This window comes from Lissotriton helveticus, chromosome 6 (genome assembly GCF_964261635.1).
Source record: "Lissotriton helveticus chromosome 6, aLisHel1.1, whole genome shotgun sequence".
Classification (NCBI taxonomy): Eukaryota; Metazoa; Chordata; class Amphibia; order Caudata; family Salamandridae; genus Lissotriton; species Lissotriton helveticus.
Genome location: NC_136067.1, coordinates 510,457,788 through 510,475,366, shown reverse-complemented (window position 1 = coordinate 510,475,366; position 17,579 = coordinate 510,457,788). Strand labels below are relative to the sequence as shown.

The window sequence follows — 17,579 nt, the reverse complement described above, 5'->3', positions numbered from 1 at the left end:
GATTCCAATGCCACCTCCTATTTTATTCACATGATCCTTCCTAAGGATTGTGTAGTTATGGGGTAAAACAGTGGCTACATCAGGGCCAGAGCTATCATTCGGCCAAGTTTCAGTCATGAAGATGGCATCCGGCTGAAAATGTGTAAGTAAGTCAAAAACGTCTTCTTTATGTTTCGGAAGCAACCTGCAATTAATACTAAAGAACAAAAATTCTTTAGTGTCCACTTCCTTTTTGTGTTCTGAATGGTGGTTAGAAGCCCTTGTTGGGTTTATATGACCACATAATGCGGGAAAGAGGGCAAAATTGCAGCAGGACCAGTTAAAAAGGTGGTTATTCAATGGTGCGATCTCACAATTCTGTTGTCGCTTAGGGCGTAGCGCGCTGAGATCTGTATGGGAGTATGTGCGGGAAACAGAAAAAAATTGCCTAGGGGTTATGGCCCCTGGCCCCGACTGGATGCGGATGGGTCCCAGACGGGTTTGCCTTTGGCACGCCCCTGGCGCGCCCGCTGCACGCGCCCACTGCATGTCGCCTTCATGTGTGACAAAATAGTCTGACCGCAATCCGCCCGCCTCCCCGCACCTCTTACCCGGAAATGACGTAGCTCTACCGCCTTCACTCCCTCCACAAATAACTGGGAAAACCCGTGGTGGACCGGGGAGCTGGGGGGTAAAAATGGGCGTCCGAGTTACTGGTGAGGAGGCTGCGATCACCCTTATCAGGTCACTGTGCAAAATAGCTCTGGTCAGTTTTAACAATGTTAAAAGTAAGGACAATCACAATTTTAAAACAATGAAATATTATTATTAAAACGATAAACACGGTCCAGCAGAAGATAAATTACCACGCTGACTCTGTTAGTTAAGCGCGCACACAATATTAACCCACTCATTATGAGACTTAAGAAGGAAACTGAAATATGGTATCCCCTCCCGCTCTCATTATATGGGTGCTAGGCGATTTTTAAACTGATCTCACTGCCTAGTATTATATTAAATAAAAAATTAAATTCATTAAAAAAAGAATTCAAACTAGAAAATATTTACAAACAGAAAAATTAATTAATACATAATTGTATTTATTTTATTTCCTACCCTATAACACCACACCAAAAACAAAACACTTCAACACTTTAAATTAAATGAACTTCCATAATTAACATAATTAATAATCAATCAAAAAATATTATTAATAAAAAAACTAATAAACATTAATTTACAGCACACACTTTAAACCATGCAGGTGAAATAATGAGTGGGCGTGGTTCGGACGGCCCCCGAGCAGTCCTCCATGATGTCAGATGGCCGGGGGCTGTCCGACGCATCGAACGGGTTAACACTATAATATCCACAACACACACCTAAATTAAACTATAAAATGATAAAACACAACTGAAACTTATTGTTTAGATTAAAAACTATTACTATTAACAACTAATAATAAAATTATTAAAAATGTATTTAATAACCACCTTTAACTCTTTTAAAAGTAAAAACAACACACACACAAAAATAAACAATTACCCAAAATAAATATCAAATAGTTAACATTATTTAACAACTATATATTAATTAATTAAACACAACTTACTTCCCACCCTTTACTCCTATAAACACCATATTACAATTTTAATTTATTTAATTAATATCAATTAACAAAAAATTAATAATAAAAAATAATTTACTTAACACCCTTTACCCCTATACACACACCTAAAATTAGATACACAATTACCATCATTAATGGCCAATTAATTATTTATTATTAATTATCAACCAATTAATAATTAATCATTTAAAATACATTACTTCCTACCCTTTACACCTATAAACACCACAACACACACCTAAAATTATTTGAACTCAATTATTAATTAATAATAAATTTCTTTACACATTTAAAACTATAACATTTCAATTAAACAAATATTATTAAATAAAAAATCTATTAATTTAATAAAATTAAATTACTTCCCAACCTATTCCCTTATAAACCCGCAACTAAAAATGCAAAATTCTAATATTTTATTTTAATAACTACTAAAAATGTAACACACATATTAAAAATGCATACAATTCTTATACAAAATGCATACATCACATCCATATAAAATATATATTTGCAAACGATATTGAGCACTGTGATATTTTTAAAATCGATATTACTTACCTTAAGTTGATATTCTTGACCACGATATTCTTGCTGTCGATGTTTCTTACTTATTACTTATTACTCGATATTTGTTCAACTTGATATTTTTTACTTGATATTCTGTCTGCCACCCTGGCGTGTATGGGGATTTAACCAACATTTATCAGACAGATAAAACTGCTGTATGAGCAGCTGTTGGCAAGGGAAGGAGCCAATGCTACGGTATCCTGCAAGTTCATTATGCAAAAGGGAAAAAGGCAGGGCTGCCCACTCTCCCCAATATTGTTTTATCTTGCACTGGAGCCGTTGGCGGCGTGGGTTCATCAGGACCCGTTAATATGGGAAATGCCAATTTGGGAAGAGTGGGATGAGCGAATCTCCCGGTAAGCCGATGATATTCTTTCATACGTTCAGCGTCCGAGGCAGTTGATAAATCTTGCAAATCTTTCACATTTTCGAGGACTACTCATGCAATCACATCAATTAGGGTAAATCCTTACTGTTTCCGTTGGCTGGGGGGATTCCTAACCTGACGTCACGGTGTGAGGTTCTTTTGGAATTGGAGGGGTTTACATAGTTAGGGATCAATATAGCGAAGGATCCCAAGAAGTTCTATGAGAGAAATGTGTTGACCCAACTAGACAGATTTAAAAGTGACGCAAGGAGGTGGAAGACACTACCCTTAACGCTAACGGGCTGAACTGCCCTATTTCAAATTCTAATGCTTCCCCGCTTACTCTATGTCTGCAGAATTCCCGCTACCCAAACCCGTCATCATTCTTCCGAACTTTGAAGGTGGAATTGCGCTCCCTTCTATGGATGAGAGGTGAGGCATGAATAGCCTTGCATAAATTACAAAGGAGCGTCTATGACGGAGGATTGACAAAACCAGACAGAAGGTACTATTATTTGGTCACCCAGCTAATTATGGTGAGTGACTGGATGTTTGGAGACAGGACTGAACCGGCCTGTAGAGTGGACAGAGCTTTTATGAATGCAAGGGGTTGTGTACAATTAGTTTATGGTAATAAAAGTGAATACGATTTGCTGATACATACACAAACGGTAATCAAAGTGTGGCATGAGGCGTCAAGACACTTGGGCTGAGGGGGTACTGTCAGAGATGGTACAAATGTGACCAAGTGCGGAACTAGAGAAAGTGGGCAGACTGCAGGGCTTTGGAAAATAGAAACTGCTGGGGATTAAAAAATCACTTGACATCTGGGGGAATAACACATTCATAAAGTTTGAGATTCTCCATGAATGGGGCAGTAGTTAAGATACCTTAGCTGGGCCATGCCATCAGGGAATACATCTGTGAGGGTGAAGAATTGGATGAGGCCTCCCCTTTCTAGGATAGGCTCTTAACAGGCCCCTTGGAGATGAAGAAAATACACTGGTGAACAATGCAATGGACCCTCTAGGATCATTGAGAACCGCATGGGTGGGAGATGTTGGCCCGATAGAGGATGAGGATTAGATGGGGCCCTACAGAGACCAAGAGAGGTAGCAATTAGCTCCTGTTTCTGTCTCATTCAACTAAAGGTCTTCCACTGCATATGCTTCTTCAGAAAGTTATTACATTGTTTGGGTAGGGTAGAGTCATCACAGTGCCACCGGGGCTGTGGCCAGGAGGGAACATTTTACCACCCTATATGGGAATGCCCACATACATAGAAATACTAACGTGAAATTGGAAGAAGTATGAGTTAGAACTACTTGGCCGGATTATATGTAAAATTACAACATTGCTGATGTACGTCTATTATGTTGTTTGCAATACAAATATTCTGAAAAAAATGATAGACATCCTTTCATTCAATGTCGGATATAGTTTGCACTCTATAAAACTCTAACAAAATAAATTTAAAAAAAGGTGAGGAAGTTCAGGACTTATCCTTATTGGCCAATATCAGATGTCTGGGTAGTTCAAATATGAACTACAATAAAATGCTTGTTGCAGCATTGTATTGTAAGTAGTAAACAACGCTCTGTATTTGAAAACCTTTATTCAGAAAGGTCATAACATGACATCCATAACCCTGCCAGTCAGTCACTCACGGGAGCGCGACTTAGAACGTTGACATACAGGGTGATGGGTCAGCCCAACTGGGGCATAACAGAGGGGTCGGACTGTACCAACTTACTAGTTCAGCTAGATACAACACATCTCCTACCCCATAATAGCACTACACATTTCCTGCTTTCTGAAAGAAGCTGCCAGGATGACAGCAACAGAGGAAATTCTGGTATACCCAGCAATTGAATATCTCAATGACACAGATCTAAGAACCAGGATTAGATTAGTACCAGGTCTATTATTTACTCGTGTTGCCCCGTAGATGGCCTCCGCTAGTGAGCTGAAAAGGTAAGATACCAACAATATGTTTCCTGAGTGTTTCCTCGCGTTGACCATGCTGTTACTAGCAAATATTTGATTGTCTACTTAAACATCTGAATTCATTATCTCAAATCTCCTACTCATGTGTACGATCTCCTGTAGGAGGTTATAAACTGGAACTCCTTATCCCTCCCTAAACTGAGAGACAAACGGAGCCCTTATCCGATACAAAGTTGGAATTGGTCATGCATTGCAACCCTTAACATGACAACCCACAGACGGAGTAGAGACATCTTCTTTACCACACTTATGCCTCACTTCCCAGGTATGTCCTCCGTTCCTAGGGGTAAGTAGCATATAGCTTACACTTCTTTTGCCACCCAAGGTCCTACACTCCCCTTTACAAAATTTCTCATAAAGAGATGGGTACCTAAACTGTCAACTTGCAAACTCCTTAGATTACTGCTATCCTTTCACTCTAAGTGCACCAGCACTGTTAGATTTCCTTACGTTATCATAAATTTCAACCTAATGGACTAACTAGGGTTTTAGTAACTTCCTTTACTCACTTGTTCTCATGTGGTACCATTTCACACACGCCTTCCAAGTTCCTGCCCTGGATGATTATTTTCTTCCTTTCCTCCTTAATCTCTTCCTCCTGCTCTCCTGATTCCAATAAGATATTGGGATCAACAAACATTTTCTCTTCTTCCTCCTCTACCTCTTGACTGGGGGCAGTACTTTCCCCCTTGGTGCTACTCTCCATAGCCATGACCATGTCCTCTTGTCTTATATACTCACTTTGAACTCCTTCAGAGTTTCCCTTTTCCACAATAGAATTCTCAAAGTACATCTTTCCTTTCTCACCTTTCTTCCCTACGTTACTCTCCCTTTTACTTGATATCACAACCGGTTCTTCACTAGTGGAATCAAGGATCATCCTTAGGTCTTTTTGTTGAGCCCATCCCAGTAAGTTTTGTCCATCACTTACCACAAGGACTTTCCCTAATGTGCTCCTTCCCTTAAAGGAAAATTTCCCTATGAACATTCCTTCTAGTGGTATCCTCTCACCATTGTACCCAATAGGGCAAACATCAGGTTTCTCCAACGTTATGCCCCTTATTCCAGATTTTTCTTTGTACGTCTTTGAATTGATGAGGGTAAATTGAGAACAAGAATCTGTAAACATTTCTATCATTTCACCTTTGAGATCAATTACGCATTTTGGTAGGTTTTTTCTTTTCTCAGAAACTTCATCCTTATTTTGAATGCATAACACAAACCTTCCTTCACACTCCTCTCCATTACTCACCATATTCACAGATTTACCTTTGGGATTATCTTTGCATGCTCTTTCAAAATGCCCTTTTCTGTTGCAATTTCTGCACATTGCCGACCTTGCCGTGCATCTGGTGCTATTTGCTAAATGTGTGGAACTACCACATCTAAAACATTTGAGTCTATCTTCTTCATTCAACTTCTCTTCCTTTAATTCTCTATAGGAGCCTCTGCCCTTTAAGTTCCTTACAGCATGCACTTCTCGGATACCCTCCCAGCTTCCACCAATTTCATTTACCTTACTTCCCTCAACTATATTCATTTCCTTCACACATTCTGCGGTGTGCTCTACGCTCTTAGCTAAGTCTATGGCATTTTTCAAATCAGGATTCCCTACCAACAACTTCTCCTGAATTTTTTTGTTGTTGGTGCATCTCACCAGCTGATCTCTTATCAGTGATTCTGTCAGATCATTGAACTCACAGGTGTTCGCTAATCCTCTCAAACAAGCTATATAGTTTCCTACCCTCTCGTTCTTCCCTTGCACCCTTCCATAAAACTTGTGCCTCTCCAACACTACATTTATTTTGTCTGCATATTGTAATTCTAGTTTCTTTAAGCTTTTTTCATAGACATCCAGGTCCTCACCTTTACCTACCCCTCCTTCCAACTCAGGTAGGCTGTCAAAAAGTTTCCTTCCCTCCGTTCCTAGGTTTATCAGGAGTATGTTCTGCTTCCTGATAGCAGAAAACCCACTTGCTCCTATTGCTACCACATATGACTCAAAACCCTTTCTCCAATCCTTCCATGGCAGCACTGGCTCTCCTTCCTCAGTTAAGAAAGGTGGCGGTTGATTCATGCTTGCTGCCGCCATTTCCAGGGTGACTTGCTAAGTAGAGAGATTTAACTCCCTATTGGTCTACACCTACCGTGCACAGCCTACTAGGGGTGAGTTGCACAATTTCCTGTACTTAGCTTACCACAAGGTAGGTCACTCCCCTAACACCTTCACTATTGTTTTGCTCAACACCACTTCAACCCCCCAGATACTGCAAATTTAAAGATTCAATTTACGTTTTTCAAATACATTTGTCATAGTGCTCATGAACAATTACTCCTGTCACCACTTAACTAATGCCTCCCCACTCGCGTGATCGTCCACCATATGACAGTTCACCTTGTCTCTCACTTTATAAACTGCGCACTATCTTTTTTTTTTCCAAGAATGTTCTGCAAAGTCTACTACAATTTTCCCAATATGTTCTCGCTAGATTTGCTTGCTCCTCTAGTCCGTTCTGTGAGGAATCTGCTGATGTAGATAGTATGGTGTTTGTCGAATCTGTCACAACAGAACTCTTCCTCACGCAGTTGCACCCGGTCACCACCACACTTCAGGAGCGCTTCCAAGCCAGGAAACCCTCTCCGTGCACGGAAATGCCACACTTCTTCCCCCACAGGATACTTTCACTGTCGTCGAACCAGCCTTAGCTTCTTCCTTTCATTCAGCGATTCAGTCTCTCTGTGGGGATAACTTCCGTACTCATTTCACGTTGGCCTCCACTATCATATGCGATGCCTCCTCACCGTCTGTCACCAACTGCCTACTTAACTTCACAACTGCACAGTTCATACAGGATCCTCCTTCTACTGCGACCGACGCTCCACTCTGTCGACTCACTCAGGCCTCTTCTTCCTTCTTCCACACTGAGGTTTCCCTCTCTCAGATTGCTTCTTCGCTCCTTCCCTCTGGCCTCCTACGTCGCAGAAAGTGCCGCCTCACAGACTTTCTCTCTGCTGTTTTACTCCACGTCACAGTGGCACCGTCCCTCACTGTATTCACTCCTACTCACTATTCCTTCACTTGTCATCTGCTCCAGACTTCACGATGACTCCTCTTTCCTCCGATTGCCTGCACCACATCACCTTCTCACAGATGCCGCCAGTTACCATAAGGTTCTGCTCTGCGTATAACCTGCTGTCACCCAGTCACTTCAGATGCTCCGGCAACCGTGAGCACTTCTATTCCTTTATTTATTTGTAGTCACAAACGTGGTTCCCCTTGCGCAATCACCGCCGATGTCCCAAGTAACTGCTCTCCCTATTCACGTGTAACTATGCTTGCTCCTTTATTTTCTCATTAACATTCTGGCCTTTTGCTTCTACTATATCGTTCAGTCAGTTGTGAGAGAACCTTCCGCTTTTAACTATTTTCCGCATGTAGGTATCGTTCGTTACTCAATTGCCTCAGCTCCTGTCTCACTCTCCGTGCGCTTAACTTCTCGCCGATACTTTACTTATTAACACTGTGCATCACCTTCTGTCACCTCGTCACCTCAGATGGCGCCGACAACAGTGAGTACCTCTGATTTTATTTATTCCTTTCTTTCTTTCACAACAGAGGTTCCCCTTGCCGATCAATTTCACTTCTTTCCCGCTAGTTCATCCACTGTGGGCATTCCTTTCGTGCAGTCACAGCTCGTCCGCTCACAGGTTTATTACTCGCAGCTGTTCACTCTTCCCAGCCTGCCGCTTCCCATTCGCTTAATTTTCCTGTCATTCACTGCTCAGCGCCCGGAGCTCGTTTTTTTTTTTTTTCCTTCACCTCAATTTGCGCTGTCACACTGAGGGCACTTATCTTTTCTCTTTCAGTTGCTGCCCGACTCCACTGGCAGTTTATTTCCGTATCAGCTGTTTTCACCTTCCAGTCTGCCGGTTACTCAAACTCTTCTCTTTACTCCTTTTTTACTCGTTCACTTTCACTTCAGTTGCTAGCTGGTTCGTTCTGCTTAGCCTCAGAATCACTTCTTGTCACCCTTCACTTCCGTATATTTACGATACTTTTCTTCCTTCTTCCCACTGGTCCCGGGTAACAAATGGAGGGGATGTCGACGTTGGCCTCCTCCCAACGATCGTCGCCAGTATTGTAAGTAGTAAACAACGCTCTGTATTTGAAAACCTTTATTCAGAAAGGTCATAACATGACATCCATAACCCTGCCAGTCAGTCACTCACGGGAGCGCGACTTAGAACGTTGACATACAGGGTGATGGGTCAGCCCAACTGGGGCATAACAGAGGGGTCGGACTGTACCAACTTACTAGTTCAGCTAGATACAACACATTGTATTCCTCAAAACTAGTGCACAACTTGTATACAAATATTTGCCCCAATTTAGTTTTAAGAATCTACCATCAGCCAATACCAAGGCCACCTAGTCTTGATTCCATCTTTTATACTGTTCTTCATAGCCGGTATTTCAATCATGGACGTTAATTTTGATCACTGCTTTGACTCTAGTTTCCTAACTTTCATTTCCTGCTCATTGTTTTCTCTTTAGTTTCAGGTTAAAGTTTTATGAAGAAGATTAGTAACCGTCTTCAATAAGCATTGAAAAGGCATCAGACCTGGCTTTAATGTGCTAATGTACATGAATTGCATACACAAATAATGTTTATCAAATTAATCACTTAGAGCAGAGAATGATCTGTTGGCAACCTCTCCACTATCTTTGTAGTGCAGAGGATATCCTCAGTTAATCCTCTGTGTTTAATAAGAAAATGTTTCAGGTGAAAACATGTAAAAGGCTTTTTTTCACAAATGACATGTAAGGCATGAGGTATTTGCCCCCAATCTGCCCACTTGGGGGTGTGGGAGGAGTAACTCCAAAAATCAACAGAGAATATATTCAATGTATTATTTGAGGAGGTATCAGCCCTCCTGGGCATGAGACTGTCCTGCTCCTGGGAACAAGAGTATTTCTGACCCCGCTGGGGGCTGGATAGGTGGTGTTTAATCCCAAAACACACCACTGGGCTGCAGAAATCCTGCCATCAGTAAAAGTTTTTGTAATTTTTGAGGGAGCAGCCCTTCTGGGCATGGGCCAGTACTACACCACTATCCCTGGTCACAAGCATCTTCCTGCCTCCTGGGGTTATATTAGGGGTCATTACCTATGAAATGGCAGATAAGGGGTGTCTGCCCCAATCTAACCACTTGGAGGGGGCGGAATGCCCACTAGACACTAGGGAAAAAGGCCTCAAACAAACATAGGGTAACAGAGTTGCCCCTCAAGTCTTCGTGATGTGCCTAATCCCAGAACAGGCCTAACAGTCTTTTCCCACACCTCGTGGGCAGATTTGGGATTTACTACCAATTTTTCAGCCCCCGGGAAAGGGGAAAGTTCAATAAACTTAAAGGAAAAATAAGAGAAGGAAATAGAATTGCGTATTTCTAGCTGAGGCATTGTACTGTGCCACCACCACATAAAGGGCCCAACAGTCTTTCTGCCCTGGCAGGGGATTATGGGGGGGGGGGGTTACCACAATTCTGACTTGGGGGAGGGTAAAAATCCCACTAGACACCAGGAATATATATTTTTTTTCTAGGGGAAAAAAAGGAATGGGTGTCTGTGGTTTCCCTTCGCAATAGGCATACCCCCCACCTCTGTAGCCCCTACAGTTTTTCCATTTACTTAAGATGCACAACCTCCTCATTCGCATAGCAAGCGAGAGGAAATATAGATTCAGGTAAAATTTGAATTTCCTCTTACTTGCCATGTTGATAGTCTGCACTACTTTGTTCCGGGCTCAGTTACCACCCAGTGAAACCTACTAAGCCCAGAACTTTTAGAAAACTAGACATCATTGGGAATCACAGGTGGTGTGACTTTCATGAATCCCACGAGGTGTTCTTACCCACAATGCCCTGCAATCCTCAAACGTTGGCTAAATCACACATCTTCCTCACATTTCTGTGAAACAAAGTTCAGGAATATTTGGGGATCCACGCATTTCTTAACACGCAGTGTTCCCACACTTCTCAGAAAAAGATGGTACCCTGCTGTATGGCTCATACCAGGGTACACCCTTTTTCTCTCTCACTCATACTTGTACACGATAACGTTAAATAGAGGCATGAAGGAAGTTTACAATGTTTATTTAAACTATTGTGCTCTAAGATGCAATAACTGCATCACAACTAGAAAACAAATACAAGTCAGTAATATCATCAGCATGGTTAATAAACCATATACCATGAAAAGCCATGTCTTGTTATCTGACAGATCTGTCTAAACCCTCCCATACTACCAAAGCTAAATGGCTATAAATTACAGATCCCACTCTGGGTTTAGTAGCAGACCCTGTACGTTAGCATACATAGGTGGATGTTCTACATCTCAGCGGGCGCAGCACTCTTGTCTCTGGACCTACGCTCTGTGAAAGTGTTTTTTCAGAACCCATGTCCTCAATTATATGACTAGATGTGTGCATTCAAAACAGTAGCTGTATTTTTTGATTATGTCTAGATGCTAGTGTCTGACCAGAGAGAATAACAAGGGGCAATGTTGTTTGACCTTGCCTAAGCAGTTCAGAATAAATCCCAGGAAAACAATACAATGTGAAAACATGTGGTGCTTTTTGTGAAAATACAATGTGGTACAGAAGCATGTGTGATATTTAGCAATGTGTGCCAAATAAAAGTGGCCTACAACTTGCACAATCTGGCTAACATAGGTAAAACGACAATGGGCCATACAGAAACACATGACGATTAAAGGATTCCTTTCTTTTAGAAAATCTTGTGGAATCTACACAAATCACCCCTCCTTAAATTGGTAATGTTGTTTAGTTTTCAGAAATGTATACATTTCTTAGGTCAACCATGTGTTTCACACCTGTTTTCACCATTAACTGCAACTAGGTTGAAGCTGCATTAAAATAGGAAGTTGGGGTAAAAACAAGTTTTTCTCTTACAACTCTGCTTGTTCCTAAAAACAAGGAAATAGTTATCTCTGCCGAGAAACCCTGCTGCTGATTCCTTTTTTAAGGAAAACAATATACTCTTTCCTGCACCTTTTTACTCTATCCTGCAAAGGAGTCCACAAATCCTGGAAACCTTTAGATGTGGGAAACAAAGGACACAAATTCTGATAGGATACATTTTGTGGAAAGAAAGTTGGAAAGGCCTAAACACGAAGCACCACAAACATCAAAAGAGGGATAAGCCCTGGAGGGGTGGAAAAGGGCGACATTCCCAAACAGGAAACAGGGGCTAACTACTAAGGGTGGAAAAGCCTCAGCAGCTAATGGGTTAAAGCCAGTGCTATTCACTTTGCCAGAGTAGCAAAAAGGACTGCTATCTGTATAGAATGTTAATAAGAATTAGAACATTTGAATGTTGGGAGCTCCATTGAAAACAATGGAGTGCTCCGGGCTTATAATGGCTGGTATAAGTGTGGAGCTCCAACATTCCAATGTTTCTTTGTTCACAGCTCTGGCTGTGAACAAAGGCTTCAGGGACCCTGAGATGATTCCAATCCCCTCACGCTCCCATAAGGCTTTGTTCTTTTTTGTTAGAACATTCTGCCCTCTAGTGGCAGAATGTTCTAATAGCCTTATAGCCGTTCGTAGTTGAGCTATACCGGCTTTTAAAGTCCCTCTGCCTTGTTAAAGGCCCTCGCCTTCGGCTCGGGGCCTTTAACGCTGGAGAGGGCCTTTAATAGCCGGTATAGCCCTCTACGGCGGGCTATAAGGCTATAGTAAAGAAGTGAACGAGACAAACAGTGCTTGCATCGAGTGCACATTTCAAATGTATAATAGCCCCTCATGCATCCTTATGAAAGTACTTTCTAAAAGGCAGCTAAATGATATATTACATCGCCAGCAGGATGAGGAGGAAACAGTCATACTCATTTGGGTGAAGTTAAAGCCCATTCTATGTGTAGCTTGAAGAATTGATAGCAATACATTTTGTAAGTAGCTGTCCTGTCAGTCAGTCCTAAAATTGAGTGCCAGTTTCCTCCACATACAATCAGTGGCACAGATTACGCACTGATTAGAAGTCTGCATGCATTCGATCTGTGTAGGGAAACTTTGCGAGTAGGAATTACAAGTGGGTGTGTTTATGGAATTATACATCAGTGTTGTTTACCGTCAGAACCTAGGTTGACAAAAGTAGGTTTTTTGAGATAGTATTCTATCATGAATGAAATATTTATGTAATTTAGTCCATACGTGAGTGGTTTAACAGTGAACTATTTAGATTTGTTTTCAACTAAACTCTGAACTCTAAACAGACTAGGCTGCCACAGACAAATGAATATTAATGTTTGGACCAAGTTATCATGTATGAAGATGGCCCGTTTCTCTGTTTATTTTTAGCAGACGCGTGATTGACTCTTGTAGTAAAACTTTAGACCACAGAAATGTATAAAATATAGGTTAAGAGTAGAAGACACGCGTCATACTCCTATCCTCATATGTGAGTGGCTTTTCACTTGTAAACTTGAACACTTTTATGTAAGTGTCGGTGTGTATTTGTATACATAAGTATACATATGACAAAAAGAAAAGTAAGGTGTATTCTCTGAAGATTATAATAAAGACATATTTTTTCTGTGTACATGACCGAAAGAGGAACATATTGTGCCATGGCTTTTTCAATTATGCAAGCAAAACTTTTCGTTTGTATAATAGCGTATTTTGAAAAAAATCATGCTGAGCACACTGACGCCTCCTTGGTTTCACAAACCTCTTTTGTCTTATCTAACCTTTCTATTTACAAACCGATGGAACATTACAATACCAGCTCGTGGGCTTCTAGCTGCACTTATGCTTTTACTCTGCAAACATTTCATTATTTGCTCAGACAAAGCTTCCCATTTGCAGCTTTCCTCGGTTGCTGTTTCTTATCAATGCGTGCATTTGTTTGGGGGTGAAAACAGCTTTGTTCCTGCGTGGTATTTGCAGACGAGCCCATATTACTGGGAGATGGATTCAATAGACATGTTCGAGGGTATATCGAGCGAACGACGACATCAGAAATGGCACTTAAGTGTCAAATGAGCACCTGTTCACGGGCTCTCGTCAGAGTCCTTGTGGCGGCAGAATAAACAGGGATCAAGTCACGCATGGTCGCTATCAACAGATTCACTGAGCACATGGGGCATTTAAAAGAAAAATCAATGCCTTATGCCACTTACTCACACTTGGCTACATACATCTAACATGTTCGTAGGGAGCTTACAAACAATATTTTACTTCTCAGTGGCTACAATATGAGATATACGTTTATGAATACGAAAAAAGATCAATTTCTGTTCACTTTATGGCCATGTCAGACAGGTAATATATAATAAATGTATAATATCCGATGAGAAGTTTAGGAACTCGAGCCAGAGCTACTTACCGGTTGCAAACACTGCTGTTGACAAAATCAGAGTGTTTGCAACTGCAAAATAGTTTTTCCCTGAATAGAAAACACAGTAAAGTAGTAGAGTCCTTAAATGGAATTCCGACTTGTTATTGAATCGCAGTTTGGATTTGGCATGCTGTGGGCGTTCCTAGTGAATTCTGATTTGGTAACTGATGTAAAAATAGTTTGAGACCAAAATTCCAGTCGCAAAACATTCGAATGTTACTGACTTGCAAGTTGGGATGGTAACATAGTCGCAAAAGAAGTAGGTCCCCTTAGGATCCTTTCTCCTTTATGAACAGTCGAGAAAGTGATTAGGGGAGTGGTCCAGGGGAACACTGCCGCTTCTTAGAGGAACTTTTTATAGATTGTTTTAAATAAAAGCTGAGCCATTTCATTTAAGGAAACAGGCTGATTTAAAAAAGAACTTTCTTCATTTCAAAGCAGTCATAGATATGGTGCTCTACTGACCCTTAAAGGCCATCATCCCTGTGACTGTGTCTAATAGGAGTGACTCAAAATTAGAAATCTACCTTTGTCATTTAGAGACACATGGACCAAACATTTTAATGGTTGCAAATGCTCAAATTCAGTATTTGCCACCATTAAAATGCTTTTTAAATGTACTAATCCCAAAGTAGGAGTCCTAAAAGGTTTTCCAACTCCTAAAATGAGTTTCTGAATGGATACTGATTTGTCATCTGGAAGGGCATGTTGTAGGTGTCCATTCAAAATACTGAATATGTACACCGGTGGTATGTCCCCAATAGACCACTGCGGTCTTTGGGAGCAAAATTGGTAACGGTACCTATCACTAAAAAGGCCAGCTGGGGAGGTAGGAGTTTCATAGCTGGTGCAGCTAAAGCTTGAAATTCTCCACCACTTCATCTTAGAAACAGTCCTGATTTACTGGCATTCAGAAAAGCCTTAAAGACTTGGCTTTTGGCACATAACTCCGGGCTCTTTATCTATATCTCGTTGGGTTGCGTATAGACAGCGCCAGGACACCTTTGGGTAGCAGTTTGCGCTTTAAAAATATTTTAACATAACATAGCATAACACCATATACTGTTATTTTAAAAACAAAATCTGATTACAAGCCATTGAAATTTTATAGACACTTGAGATGGCAATGAATAATGAAAGGATTTCTAAAGTGCACAGTTACTGCAAGAGTGTCTCGGTGTCTCGGTGCAAGGGCAAATGGCCAAGGAGGGTATAGACCAACCTACATTATGAACAGATGAGCTTTCAGTTGCTTGCAAAATATTTTCTTCTCTGGGCTATATCTGAGAGGCTACATATGAGAGGACGAAGGGAGCTCATTCCAGTTCTTGGCTGCTAGAACCGAGCAAGCTGAGATGCCCTACATCTTCCATTTAGTGAAGGGTAGAGCTGGCAACTGCACGGACTGTGAACGCAGAGGGGATTTTTTGCGCAGCATTTGACAGTTCTTTTGGACAGGTATTTGGCACCAGTCTTATAGAAAGCTGAATGTGCCACTTTCAGAACTTTAAACATACTCCTTATTTAACCAGAAGCCAAAGAAATTGGTCACGTTAGTGGGAGATGGAGGCATGCTTTGGAATTTTAAACAAAAGGCGAATTGCCATGTTATGTGTCTTTTGCATTATTTCAGGCTGGCAAAGCAAAAAGAATGGCTTGGGCAGCAGATAATAGTCATTTTTAATGTATATTGAGTTAATAATTAAATATTAAGCTAATATCAAAATTTGCCAGTATTGCACCACCATGTGGCAGATGCCACAATTTACAAATGCCAATGTTGACAATTATGTACCCGTGCAGAGCACCGGAAACCACTGGTTCAAATTTAGCACTGCCCCACAACCTACGTGGGAAAAGGATCCTGGGGGAGCCTGATTTGCACTTGAAAAAAAAACATTTTACTTAATTTACTGTTGAGGTATAAAAAAGCGACAATTTACCCTGAACTGGGGGCATTATTAGATGTGGAGCATCACCAGTGAGCTCAATATCCTTCACTTTTAAAAGATTATTCTGTATCTTTAAAATGCTATTTTAGAAAATGTACTCGACTTTGTACAGAGGGAGGCATTTGTCTCAAGGGGGTGCAGTGGCTTTTGGGTTCGGCAATGCATTTACAAACAGAAAAGTAGAAAACGTTGTTTATTGAAGAGTAGTCAGAGGTAACAGGGACAAATACATATTTTTTTTTTTTTTTTTTTAAACACAACCTTATTTCTGTGAAGGAAAACAGGCTGCACTTACATAACATTTTGTTTTAATTAAAAGCAATAACAGGTATGGTGATTGCTGACCCAGCAGGCCACCCTCCATGTGATAGCCTCCTGTCACAGTGAATCATAATTTGGACCTACTTCGTTAGAATTCATGAGGTATGTTGGAATGTAACCCACTGCTATTTGACATTTTAAGAACCGACCTATTAGTATTTTTAGTTCTTAAAATTATATCTGATCGCAAAAACCACTGATTGTAAATTCTGGCTGATATTTTGAGACCAGTAAATAGTTCATTTGGCATATAATTAGGCAGGTCAGATTGTGAATCACTTGGTTTCGGAATTTTACAAACCGTCCTACTGATGCATCGGTAGGTTTGCAAAATTCTATACTGGTCACAAAAGTACTGGTCATAAATTGTGAGCAATTTTTGCAAACAAGATAATGATACACCTTGCCCTCTGTTGTGCACAGTGAATTTCTAGATCACGGGTTGTAGAACGGGGAACTGCAGACTCAGACAATACTGGGGAAGTGTCACTAAAGATCCGAGAACAGTACAGAGAGGAAAGCAATGTATTTTCACTTTAACATCGACATACGAGTCTAAAACATTTATGAACAAAAACGAATTCCGACCTGACATTTTTTCACTGCATTTACTTAAGAAAAATTAAATAAAATACAATCGGTCAGGAAAGGAGCTTTCTATCTAATAATTGTTTTATTCTCATCATATTGCTTGTGTTTGACTATACTCTTGTAACTTAGATTTTCTGTTGATGAGAAATATCAGATGCCCATGATTCTCAATCGTTTTCATTTACTTCTGTTTTACAGATAACATAGGTAAAATAACTGAACCAAAGTTAAATATTAAGACATAAATAGCATTATATCAAACATGTTGCAGGGCAATCCCTCAAAAAGGTAAGTTGCCTCATTGGTATAGTGATCCTAAACAAACGGTGCATGCTCCGTTTACCTGCAAGGCAGTGAGGCTTCATGTTACCCTGAGAGCTGGTGTCAGTAGCCGCTTCTTCTATGTCGTGTTTTCAGGTAGAGCGCAGATGCTTTATGACTGCTGATGCCCACAGCTCTGTCAGAGCTGTGCAATAACAGCTGCCTAAATTTTGTAACCATGAGAATGGCCAATCAGGTACTGATGTTCCTGGCTACCTAGTTACCTAATCAGACTACACTTTTAAAGCACATACACTACGGTCACACGCCCCTGCCTGACGGTGCTATGCTAATTCAGATGTTATAAGAGAAACTTCAGCTCAAATTGACTCTAGCGCCTCTCTGTAAGTGGCAAAAGACGAGTCAACCAACTAAAGCATAATCACATCTGAGAATAATTTAGCCCCAATCTGACTCCGTTTCC

General features: G+C 40.8%; 1 protein-coding gene across 1 annotated transcript in view; it reads right to left on the bottom strand.

Moving 5' to 3' along the window:
• GFRAL (GDNF family receptor alpha like) overlaps positions 1–17,257 on the bottom strand; it is a 1,079,552-nt gene extending 1,062,295 nt beyond the window's left edge. Inside the window, exon 1 of the mRNA XM_078647546.1 lies at positions 17,178–17,257. Within this exon, the coding sequence (XP_078503672.1) occupies positions 17,178–17,199 (22 nt within the window). The 5' untranslated portion in view covers positions 17,200–17,257. The remainder of the gene's footprint in view (positions 1–17,177) is intronic.
• Positions 17,258–17,579: the final 322 nt, after the last annotated feature.